This window comes from Anastrepha obliqua, chromosome 5 (assembly GCF_027943255.1).
Source record: "Anastrepha obliqua isolate idAnaObli1 chromosome 5, idAnaObli1_1.0, whole genome shotgun sequence".
Lineage (NCBI taxonomy): Eukaryota > Metazoa > Arthropoda > Insecta > Diptera > Tephritidae > Anastrepha > Anastrepha obliqua.
In genome coordinates this window covers 83,826,534-83,839,281 of record NC_072896.1, presented here as the reverse complement: position 1 = coordinate 83,839,281, position 12,748 = coordinate 83,826,534, and the positions used below count along the sequence as shown (strand labels likewise).

Genomic DNA, 12,748 nt, shown 5'->3' with positions numbered 1-12,748 from the left:
CTCTCAAGGGACATGGTAGCATTTTCGGGCAGTCAACACCGTATTTCTCCGAACTTCGAATAGATCTCTCTGTCCGCAAACTAGACTTTGAGGGTCGTACTAGGGCAATCTTTCGAAATAGGCGGGACTGGATCGAAGGGAAAATCTGCACCGAAGCTTGCACCTCTGTAAGTTGTAATAGCTTCGCGGGAGTGTAATCGTAACTCGGGGGGTGAGGGATGCGTGGTGTTGTCTACGTTGGTCCTGCTGTGCGTTCCCCAAACCGCGCCACTGGGGACGGTTGCGGGTGCAGATGTCTGCAGCAGGGGGCAACGAAGTCGCGTGTCCACTCACAGGAGGTGTGCAGGCCGGAGCACCTCCGAAAATGGCACCAGCCACTGCAAGAATTGCATTGGACAGTTGTCAAGTTCCGAGGAACTACGGTCTGACACACGGAGCAGACTGTGCGGGGGACCAAGAGCTGCTGGTTTGTCCCCGCACAGGGGTAGGAGCAGGAGGGTTGGGGCAAAAGGGCGCCTGAGGGCGGGAGCAACATGTGGCCACATACCTTGTGGACCACTCCCTGTGAGTCTTAAGGCCTGAGCAGGTCTTAAGATGGCACCACCCGTTGCACTTATTACACCTAACCGAGGTGGAGTTCGGGTGGAGACGTTTGTGGCAGATGCAGCAGTAAAATACTTCTGGTCCGGGGTTGGGTTCGACGCCAGTCCGGGAGAGAAGTATTTGGAGCAAACGTGCTGCCATGGATTGCTCCTGTGACGAAAGATTGGGGGTGAGATACGGTACACTAGACAGGGCTAGTTTACTGGGGCGGCAGCCCTTGGTCGGGAAAAACCCGAGTCATTCCGGTAATATAGGACCGGCTGCCATGGGAATGGACCTCTGTCTTCACTGACGGTTCCAAGATGGAATTCAGCGTTAGAGCAGGTGTTTTCACAAATATCTTGGGTGTGCAGGTAACATTTCTCTAATCGGGATTACAGGACATAGAGGGAAATGAAATTGGTTCCAGTACAATGTACGGTGGACTGAGAAAGTCCTTTGGACTTCTCGCCATTCAATTTACAAATTCGTAGCTGTGTTTACCGGCCACTGGACTATCGGCACACACGCGGAAAAACTAGGGTTACCATTTAACCCCCATTGCAGAAGCTGTGGGGTCCTTTCAGAGAAGGAGACTGTTGAGCACTTTCTCTGTAAATATCCGGGTTTGACAGTTAGACGATTAAGATCACTGGGTGATCCTTTCTTCGACAGCCTGGGGTAATGCGCCAACCTAAATCCCTTCAATCTTCTCCACTATATCAACAGCTATGGTTGACTGTAGATATCTGCCTGTTGGAGGTATCTTAATGGTATCAAAACGGCGCTTTAGTGCTACTTAAGGAGTGCCAGTCTGGCACTTCAACCATTTCACCTAGCCACCTAAAGGCATATGTCGTCGGCATAATGGGGATCTTCGAGACTCCGCATCCACATCTTCTCAATAAATGCTTGCAAAGTGCTTTAGTTTTGTGCGATACTGTATGCACGCAATTGGCATACAGTTGCTGGAATCTAAATAGAAATACATATGAAAATGCAAAAGAAATAAAACCAAGATGAATTTGCTAGTGCTTATCACATTTATTTGCTGTTAATTTTATTATTTATACATATTTAGTTAATTATATATTAATATTTAGTTAATTTATGTATTACATACACCTTTTTGGTTTTCGATTCACTTAAGTTGCAAAAAATCACAAAATATATATCTTATCACTAAATACATACATTTAAATACAAACATATAACAGTACGTTCGTTCTTTGGCGTAGAACTTTGCGTTCAAACTGATTCTTGCATAAATGACATGCAGCAAATGACACGAATTGTTGGACTTTTGCTTAAATAAGGACACATTTTTAAGTCTGAATATGGCTGCATTCAAGCTTAAATGTAACTGCCTAAATATTTCAAGGCGTTGGTAAACAAACAAAAACGCATTAATAAATTCATACAAAAGCAAACAGAGCAGCTTTTGTGACATTTGCAAATACTGAAAAGTTCATAACCTAAAATAAAAATGTTAAACTTTTTAAGGGAAATCAAAAAATTACTTTGTGCTTAGCACAGCTCAAAAGTGTACACCGAATTTGTATATAAATACCTAAACTTATGTATGTATGTATGCAATATATGAATAGACATATTAAAAAAAAGAAAAAACCCGCCACCGATTTAACGAAACCCACTTGGATTTTAAAGCAAAATAAGAATATAAAGAATGCAAGCAACAGCTTCCTTCAGCAGCTATAAGCCTAACGAAGCGTTTGCACATACGCATACATATATAAATGCCTGCCACAGTATATACTTGCTTAGGTAATAACTTAAAATATAACTTTTTTCTTAAAAATACTCGTTCTAAGGTTTTGAGCTATGCAAAAAATCCCGGTTTTCTTTAGGCAAATACAACTTTCTTGAACTCTCACTCCGGCATTCACAGCACAAAGTACTTAAACATACATACTTGCATATGTATAAGTAGCCTATGTACACATATACATGTATATGTTTTACTATTGCGACTAATTCACGACACTGGAAATGTGCAGTTAAGTGAAAGATTTTAAACTTTACCAAATAAGAAATAAACTTTTTCCACAATTCTTATCAACCACTGCACATCTCCACTCTAATGCTCCTTTTTTAGCTCGGCTCACACTTAAGAACGAGGCGCAGTTAATGTGCTTTGGCTCGTGCTCGCTGACATGCCCAACTCCTCGTCCGACTCGTCCGAATCCAGCGGACTAATGCGTATCGCTTGATACCATTTGTTGGTCAAATCGGCCATTTGTGACTTGCACTCATGCAGCTCTTGGCTGTTGAAGCGACGAGTGAAAAATGGTATGAAAAATTTACGATCCATACGACCGAATCCACCGACACGAGTTTGTGCAAAGGACACATCTTCCTCCTCCGTCAATTCGGATAAGTGTTCAGAATCAATGGCTTGTCCCCATTCACGAGTCTTCGAAAGCGATATAGATTTTGTACGTTTTCGTACACGCGAGGCCCCATTGCGTACTACGCTCGTAGAGTTGGCAGTACGTCCGGAGCGTGTGCGGCGCTTTTTCCCAGGTTTGAGGTATTTCAGTAGCGGCATAGTTGAGCCGCCGAAGAAAAGCGTAGTGAAGAGCACAATAATTAGCGTTGTGGTGATGAGCACACGCCGTGTTTCATCATTGGGCAAATCCAAATGCAAGGATAGTGCATATGAAATGGCTCCACGTAAGCCTGAGAACCACATGATGAATTGCATTTTGTTGGTAATTTTGTGTTCCCGGAATTTATTCACCAAGAAAGCCAATGGAAATATGTTACACGCGCGACCAATCAGGCACAACACAATCGACCAGATCACAAAGGAGAGTTCTACCTGATGCTTGAATGAGAATATGGCCAATCCCAAGTATGCGAAAACGCAGGTTTCAGCAATAAAGGAGAGTGTACGCATTGTTTGTTGCATTGTAATCTGTGTGACGGTGGAGAGATTGAAATGTGTGTAGTGCGACATGACGATGCCGCAGAATAATATGGCCATAATGCCGCTCAAATGTATACCCTCAGCCAGTACATAAGGTGCGTAGGTGAACATCAGCATCATGGCGAACTCCAGCGACGGATGCTTACGCAAATCAACATACTTCAGCAGCAGCGCCGATATAAGCGCGAAAATTACACCAATGCCAGCGGAGGCGAAAAACATTTCACAGAATGTTCGGAGTGCGGAAAAGATTTCCTCACCTGTAGTGGCCTGTGTGTTAGCGGGCGTATTGGCCGATTGGGTGATCGATGTGGTAAGCACAATCGAAATGGCGTCGTTTAATATGCTTTCGCCAAACACCAACATGTTGAGAATGGGATCTACGTCCAGCGCGTGGAATATGGCCACAGTGGCTACTGGATCCACAGCCGATATTAGCGAACCAAATGCGAAAGATTCAGAGAAGTCAAGCCTGAAATATAAATAAAAGTTTTATTGTTTAAATTTAAGCTATTCCTTTCTTTTCATCAGATAATACACTTAATTCAACAATAATTACTCACCTATATGCAACCTCCGCCACACCTAGCAAATAACAGCCAGCCCCAATAACCAACGCCGAGATGGTCGTGCCAAATATGGCAAATACTAAAATCGAACCAATGTTTTGGAAAAAGTTGCCTTTGTGCAAATTGTAACCAGATTCGAATATAATTGGCGGTAATAGCACCAAAAAGAATCCCGTCGGTGAAAAAACTTCTTCACGCTTCCAGCTCGCATTTTCACCTGACATCACTTTGAGTAGAAGCCCAATTAGCGCACCCAGGAATACAACTACAATGCTTTCGGGTAAATACTGGAAGCCGGTTTGCAGCATTGAGTGTATGAGCAAAATACCCAACATAATAACACAAATGACGAAGAAGAGCGAAAGTGATGAATTGTGTTCCTGCTCCACGGCATGTTGATCTGGTAGTGGCGGATCAGCGGTAGGTGTTGTGGCATTCTGCGTACTGTTTGCCGCCGTTGGCGTTATAGTCGTAGTCGTGTTTGTTGGAACGCCGCTTGTAGTATTTGAATTCGCGATCGGTACTCCTGATATGGATGTGTTCGTTGCAGATGTAACATTTAATTGGCTGGCTGTGGTATTTGCTTGTATGCTATTCTGTATCTCCTTGGATGCGCCACCACTTTCTGCTACATTCTGGTTGCCTGTTGGCGAATGCTCAGCTGCTGAGTCATTTGGGAATATCGTATCATTTATGTTGTCACTATTTGCCACTGCTCCCTCACTGCCATTAACATCGCTTGAACTTGTGCCCACAATAGAATTGCCCAACAAAAGGCAAACAACCAACGCAAGGTTATATACAATCAGCTTTTGCCTAGACATTGTTAATGATTATTCAAACTATGTCCGCATAAGAGTCACACTGGGTGGCACTAAATTTAAGCCATTAAAATTAATTTGTTTAGCTGTTTTTTCTTCGATTTTTTCGCGATTTTGCTACGTTCAAGAAAATTCCACCATTTCCAATTTTACAAGTACAAGTGCACACGTCACTTTGTAAATGTCAACGGAATCACCTGTGTAGCTTTGTTTGTTTTGTACATTTGTTGATGAATCGATTGTTTTTATTAGTAGCAGTGGCTCACAAACGTCTTTATTAACGAGATTTTGTTTTTTTTTTGTAATTGCATTCGTATCGAAACATAGCAGCAATGTTTTGCAGTCTGTCAATATCGAGACAATTTGATTGGTTGCCGCGTCTAAAATTTAGATGTAAACCTAATTCTCTTTTAGCACTAATTTGATTTAACACGAGTTAAAAAGAAAAAACACGAACTGTTTTGTTTCAACATGATTTGCAATATCTTATGAATATTTCTTGAATCTAATAGAGCAAATAGAGTGAGATTTTTCGACGCATTTACGAAGTGTTACAATTAGTCTCAGAAACGTCTCTGAGGCTCGGAAGATTTTGCTCTTGCCGTTTAATAATTTATTTCTTATAATACATTTAATGAATAAAAATGTGTAAGCACGAAAAAGTCAACTCCAAAATGATTTTTTTATATTTTGCCACCTAATTCTCTTTTTACGCGTACTTTTTATTTTACACGAATTTTGTGAAAACGTATCTATCGTGTAAAATAAGAATTAGGCGGAAAAATATTAAAAAAATCTTTTTAGAGTTGACTTTCTTCAAACACGCAATGGAAACGATTTACGACTGCGGCATGTAACATCATTTTTTTATATATTTCTCAAGTATTTATTAATTATTTATTACTGATACACAACTTAAAGTCAGTTATATATATATATATTAGGCCGGGTCGATTTGTGGGGAGGCAAAAACTCGGCCATTGCTCCCTGAAAATCATATTCTAGGGATCAAATTAAGAAACTTTGCCGAAGGAAACATACCTCTAAAACGGATTCTGATGTCCCCCAATTTGGGTCGAACTTTTTAGTTTATTTTCAGGGACATCAGAATTCGTTTTAGAGGTATGGTTCCTTCGGCAAATTTTCTTATTTTGATCCCTAGAATACGATTTTCACAGAGCAATGAGCGATTTTTAAATCGACCCGCCCTAATATATACTCTATATATATATAATTGGCGCGTACACCCTTTCTGGGTGTTTGGCCGAGCTCCTCCTCCTATTTGTGGTGTGCGGCTTGATGTTGTTCCACAAATGGAGGGACCTACAGTTTTAAGCCGACTCCGAACCGCAGATATTTTTATGAGAAGCTTTTTCATGGCAGAAATACATTCGGAGGTTTGCCATTGCCTGCCGAGGGGCGACCGCTATTAGAAAAATGTTTTTATTAATTTTGGTTTCACCGATATTCGAACCAACGTTCTATCTGTGAATTCCAAATGGTAATCACGCACCAACCCATTCGGCTACGGCGGCCGCCTGACCGCCCTTCGTGCTGAACTCCCAATACGTAATTATAAAGCGAGATTACCCATAAACTATTTCTCTCCCGAAATTCGAAATTATAAACATACTTTTTTCTATTGCAGGATTGCTGTGTTTTCTGTGTTATCGATCATTATTATTGCAAATGTAAAAACTAAATAAAATGAACGCCGGCAACGAAAATAGGTTTGTAGACATAATTCTAATCAAATTTTTGTTAAATATTATTACATTATTATTACAGCAAAAACCGTATGTCCATAGGCGCTTTGTGCTGTCATTGCTTATTATGAAATGTAATATCGAATTTCGCACGCGTTTGCCGCCATAATTTTTTGTAACCTCACTAGACGTCACTTACGGATTTCTTCCAACTTTCTTTTACTACAGCAAAATGCACAATTAAATTAACTACTCTTAACTTTACTTAACTCTTTGCCTTGTTCTAACAAACCAGAAACACCAAAATATTCCACCAAACCAATTTATATGAAGAAAAGCCTTTCAAAACAGTTTTCACAGTTGGTTGTCAATATTGCAGTTAATCTGCCATTTGTTAACGAATGGATACATTTTTGTGGATTTATTGCTAATCACTGCATAGTCCCGATTTACACACAGACATCTGGAAGGGAGTCACTGGAAATTCTCTTTTGATGTTTCACTCACGGACACACGGACAAAATTGTTTTCGGTAACATTCATTGCTTTTGACGTTTACATCTTTAAGTTCGACAATACGAATAAGAAGCACAAAGCGTGTTGTTGTTGTAGCAGCATAAACATTCCCCGCGCATATACGAGGAATGCTGCTAAAGTGATAATCCTTGGCCGGACATATGTAAATCCCGGTCGTTCCGGTTACGTAGAACCGACTGTCGTTAGAACAAAGCTTGTTGCTAGTACGGGAAACAAAAACCTCTCTCTCTTCCTCGTCCTTCTTCCACGAACAAAATGTTCACACTTCCAAATATTTACCCAGTGTAAGTGCGGGCATTTGCAATATGTTATAATATTATGAGATTTATATGCAGCTTAACACTTCTTACTTGATATCGATATATTTAACGCAATTCGAATGGTGATTCACACTTTAAATGGAGAATTACGTATTTCTATTCCTCATTTTTTCATGAACTATTGCCTAATGCTGCTGCAAAATGCTACTGAAATTACTGTGAGCTAAAAACTGCGATTACTTAAACATAAATATCATTTTCTCAATTTCCGTATGCCCCTCCCATGTCAAGCCCTTTCAGTTGAAACGATGGATGCATCACGTAATTACTGTTCATTCACTTGGCGATACGTTCAAGAATGTCGGGATTCGCTCCCTGAAAGCTGCATAGCCGAATATATAAATAATCTGATGAGTTAAAGCAATATTACAAACATATCAATTGGTTTTTACATCAGTTACGTAAAAGCAAACAATTAAAAGTTATTTTCCGAATTTTGTTTTACGTTTAAGTTGCTGATAAGTGAAGGAAATCTTTTGGATCTCCTTTCCATTTGAAAGCGAACAGAAATTTAAATTAGTCATTCCCAGATATCTGGTGTGGTAAGGCTTAGATAGAGCTCTGCTCCGGAGCCAAATCGCGTAAATAAGTATTCACAAACTTTGCTTATTTTTCTTGTTCTATTTAAAATGTACAAAGCGACTAAACGAATGTTGCAGTTTTGATGTTTTGCAGTTACTAATAAATTTTCACTAAAACATCTGTAAAAAAATCTCTATCACGTTTCTTTTTCTTTTCTTGATAACGGATTAATTACGGGATTATTTCAAGTATGTATTTGTTTAAAATTAAATTTAATTGTTATGCAGCTCCGTTTGTATTTCGAATTAATTGGGTACGTGCTTGATAAGAGTACATGTAAGTTGTTGGGGAAATATCGAAAATATATTTTCAAATTTTTGAATTCATATTATGCAAGTCATTCATATTGAAAATATTTAGACATTATCAGTACTCATAATCGTTCACGTACGTCATTACGTCATTAATAATTGAAAACGTACAAATGTACATCTACAGCATCTTCAAGTAACATCCGCGCTCAAGCTCAAAAAAAAAAACACAATTTGAAATGGTGGCGTATGGCTGGAGATTCTCAAATGTGTAGATTAAGATAAGGCATTAGGCAATACGTTTGCATTCTGTATGATTTAGCTGTATTCTGTTATTAAAATTTTTGTGTATATGCCACAAAATAAGCTGAAAACTGCCCTCCTTGACCCTGAAAGACCTTGGTTATCTGAAATCTTCAACTAAGAGAAATACGTAAGCGCAGTATCGTAGAACACATCTCAAATAAGATCAAAGAGCAGAAGAAATAAGGCACACGAGAATAAATACATATTTATGTTCTTTTAAATAAATAATATTATTATACTCGTATACAGTTGTTTTTCTGAAAAGGTGCGGAACTACGATAACAATTTGTTTTGTTTTTATGTTATTCAAATTTACAAAATCACCTCCGGTTTTTTATTGTTTCAAAACAAGTCTAACAAAAATTATACATTATATCCCCAATATTCGCACCGTTGGATAACACTATAGTGGAAACTATCAGAACTTTCCCACGGCTAGAACAAAAATGTGTAGTTGGATGATGATAGTGATGATGATAATATGAGTGCTAATATGATAGTCAGCTGTCTTGTAGGGTACGATCCGATATATTTTCTAAAAGTATGTGCACATATGCAGGGATTAACAAAAAATCCGGAATAAATTAATTTCCTAATCCATTCACATATAGCAGATTAACTGCAAAATTGACAATCACCTGTCAGGACTGTTTTGAAAGGCTTCTCTTTTTCATAGAAATTGGTTTGATGGAATATTTTAGTGTTTTTAGTTTGTTAATTTATTATTAACGATGTGCGGAAAAGTTAAAGAGAAGCAGTAGTTAATTTAAGTGCGCAATTTCCTGCTAGTAATAGACAGTTGGAGACAATACGTAAACGACGTCCACTGAGGTTGAAAAATTATAGCAGCAAACACATGCGAAATTCGAAATAGCATTTTATAATGAGCAATAGCAGGCTAAAGCGCCTACAGAGCCCACGCACGTTCCCACGAAAGTCGGTTCTACGTTGACGGAACGACCGAATTTATATCGGGCCAAGGACTGTCACTTCAGCAGCTTTCCCCGTACATGCATGGGAAATGTTCATGCTGCTGCAACAACAACATGTTTTTGACGTGATAACGTCTTATAATTCGATTTAACAGGCTGCACGCACGAAAAAATGTGTCGTTACCTTGCTCATTGCCGTTACCTTGCTCATTAGTGTTACCTTGCTCATTGCCGTTACCTTGAATGAACGGCAAGCGAAAGCGCGGAGCGAACGACAAAGCAAACAAAGCAAACGAACGGCAACGTTCGACATCTTGCTCTCTCCTACTTAAGTGAGCACTTGATTTACTTGAAGAATTTAAAATAAAACCAAGTTTGTTAATAATACCTGTTGTTTTAATGTTATTATTATTTTTTGACGTGATAACGTCTTATAATTCTATGTAGCCGGCTGCACGCACCAAAAAATGCGTCGTTACCTTGCTTGAACAGCATGTTATATTATGTTATGTTATGTTATGTTATGTTATGTTATGTTATGTTATGTTATGTTATGTTATGTTATGTTATGTTATGTTAAAGTATATTATGTTATGTTAATGTTGACTCATTTTCTATATCCATACAAAATATCTAACAAACAAATAAAATTAAAATTTTCTTTTGAAACATGCAAACATTCAATCAGTATTTTCTTATGACGTTATCACGTTAAACTATCGTCAGTAAACCGACTTTATAGACAACCTCTTTTTTTTCTGTAATATGAATGAATAATTAATAATATATAACAAAAATTTTATTCGAATTTTTTCTACAAACCTCCTTTCTTTGCCGGCGTTCATTTTATTTAGTTTTTACGTTGACGTTACTCCTTACATTCGTAATAATAATTATCGACAACATAGAAAATACAGGGGTTGACCTACAAAAGAATCTTCATAATCTAAGGTTATTTTATGATCTCGGATCTCGCTTCTTAATTACGGATTAAGAGTTAAGCTCGAATAAGTAAATAATCTGGTTATATGTGAACCTATTATAAGTCTGAACGCAAAACTAAGTTTTGATCTGATTTGCAAGATCTCGTTGCAGTTTTAGAGAAAAGAACAAGTAGATGAAGGGAATGTCAGCTTTAAACAATTGATGTAATACTGAGTTGCTGTACAATCTTAGTGCCCATTTACATAGGGAAACATTTTGTTCGTTGAATAAGGCCAGCCGCGGAAGAGCGACGGGAATTTCTCTCCCGTACTGGCGACATGCTTTGTGCTTCTTATTCGTATTTCCAATCTTAAAACAATTTTTGGCAGTTGCTTCATTTGTTTTCTTCTTTTGTGGGCGAAAGTTCTGAGTTATGTCTTGGTTTTCAATCAAACGGAAGATATCAACGATGACAAACATCCGAACGCTGCTTAGGAAATGCAGGATTATTTTTGCTAAAAGTTATGGGGCATGTTAACGTTGAATTCTAATTTTTCTCCTATTTCTAGATATTCAAGTTCATTTTAAGTTAATTATTTATATATGAAGTATTTTTAATTTAATTTTATTTTTCTTATTCACATTTATACATATATGTAAATAAAAAAAACAACAAATTATTTATTATTTAACCTCATTGAAATATTTAAAAAACTGTTGACGAACGTTCTCCGCTTTACATGTTAGCGGGCTGTAGAATATATCCGAACCAGAAGATGCTGAAGTAGTAAACGTCAAAATGTTGCCGAAAACAATTTTGCCCGTGTGACCGCGAATGAAACATGAGAAGAGAATTTCCAGTATCTCCCTTCCTGATGTTTCCGTGTGTAAGTCCGGTGTAAGTCGGCACTTATCAGACGTGAATACTTAGAAAGTATTCTCTAATGCTAATTGTAACTTTACTGAGCTTAATCTGCTCTGAAATTCACATGAAGTATTTTTACAATTAAATTGAATGATCGCATAAAATTCATGTATAATCGTACATACTGGAAAAAGTGTACGGTTATATTTTTCTAAGTTAGTATACAAGTACAGCGTCACAGATTATTCATAATTACAAGATTATGTTCCTCTAGTTATGGGTTTTCATTTTAATTGGGTTTCATTGAATATAAAAATAAAAAATTACAAGAAAAACATAGTTTGATGATAATTTATGACACCAACTGCTCCATTTACTCCACATTTACACTGTTCATCATTCGCGTCTTAACATTTATTATTTTCGCGGCATAATTTTTCCACTATTTTCCCATGTTGGCACTTGCCATTGTAATATTAAAAATAATTTTCAAAATTGCTCGCCATGGTGATTTCAAAAGTACATTCACACCGTTGTTGTTGTTGTTGTTGTTGTAGTTAATCTGCCAATTTCAGCCTAATAAAGTGTTACTATGTCCAAATCTAGGATCAATTAACTGTTGCTAATTTATTCTGAAAAATTTTGTGAGTCGAACTTAATTTCAAATATATTTAAAAATTCTGCCTTCTGTATGTTTGTGTTCATAATAGACTTAAAGGCGAACTGATAATTAAAATGCAAATTTACTTATATGGAAAGTATATAAACGAGAGCATGTGAAGCGTTGTGTTTTAGTATGTTTTGGAACTAACACAGAGTAAGTTCATTTTAGAAAAAGTTGTGATTTAAAACAAAAATCATTTTGAAAAAAAAGTAAAAGCAAAAATGTGAGACAAAATAAATGGAATGGAACTGGGAATGGGGCGACTGATTGAATGGTTCTCAGCTTTACCAACATCATAATGCAGATGCGACGATTTATGATTTTTAATAAATTAAATTTTAAATTTTTAGAAAAAGTAGGCAAACATTAAACGGAAATTAGAAATAAAAACTCTGCTTATGTAAATTAATCGAAATAACTTAAATTTTGCTTGATATTCATTTACAAAAGCGAATAGTGCTTAAAATTTTGGTGTTCAAAAAAATGTTCTACTGGATTGAAATCCTAATAGAGTCAATCCGATTGCTATCTCGTTCAGTATTTGTTGCGAACTTCTAAGAATTCGAATTACAATTAAAATATAATAATATATGTGTATAATAATTATTTTTATAATGGACTGAAAACTAAAAAGTATTAATAGAAATCACGCTGTTGATAAGAGTTCAATGGACAACTATGAAACAGTTATCAACTGTGAGTAAAAATGTGATTACTTGAATGCGTATACAGTTCGTAG

The 12,748-nt window shown here is 37.3% G+C and overlaps 1 protein-coding gene across 1 annotated transcript; it reads right to left on the bottom strand.

The window, feature by feature from the left end:
* Positions 1-1,674: 1,674 nt before the first annotated feature.
* Positions 1,675-5,090, bottom strand: LOC129247908 (sodium/hydrogen exchanger 8). The gene is made up of 2 exons (XM_054887273.1): positions 4,096-5,090; positions 1,675-4,004 (listed from the first exon to the last, which is right to left on the bottom strand). Exons 1-2 carry the CDS (start codon positions 4,923-4,925, stop codon positions 2,711-2,713), a joined length of 2,124 nt encoding a protein of 707 aa, XP_054743248.1. The 5' UTR covers positions 4,926-5,090; the 3' UTR covers positions 1,675-2,710.
* Between the last annotated feature and the right edge of the window lie 7,658 nt (positions 5,091-12,748).

Bases quoted from the DNA above. Each gene is read 5' to 3' on its own strand.
- LOC129247908 (XM_054887273.1), bottom strand. From the start codon at position 4,925: ATGTCTAGGCAAAAGCTGATTGTATATAACCTTGCGTTGGTTGTTTGC. The intron at 4,005-4,095 runs GTGAGTAATTAT...TTTATATTTCAG, and splicing joins GTGGCGGAGGTTGCATATAG to GCTTGACTTCTCTGAATCTT.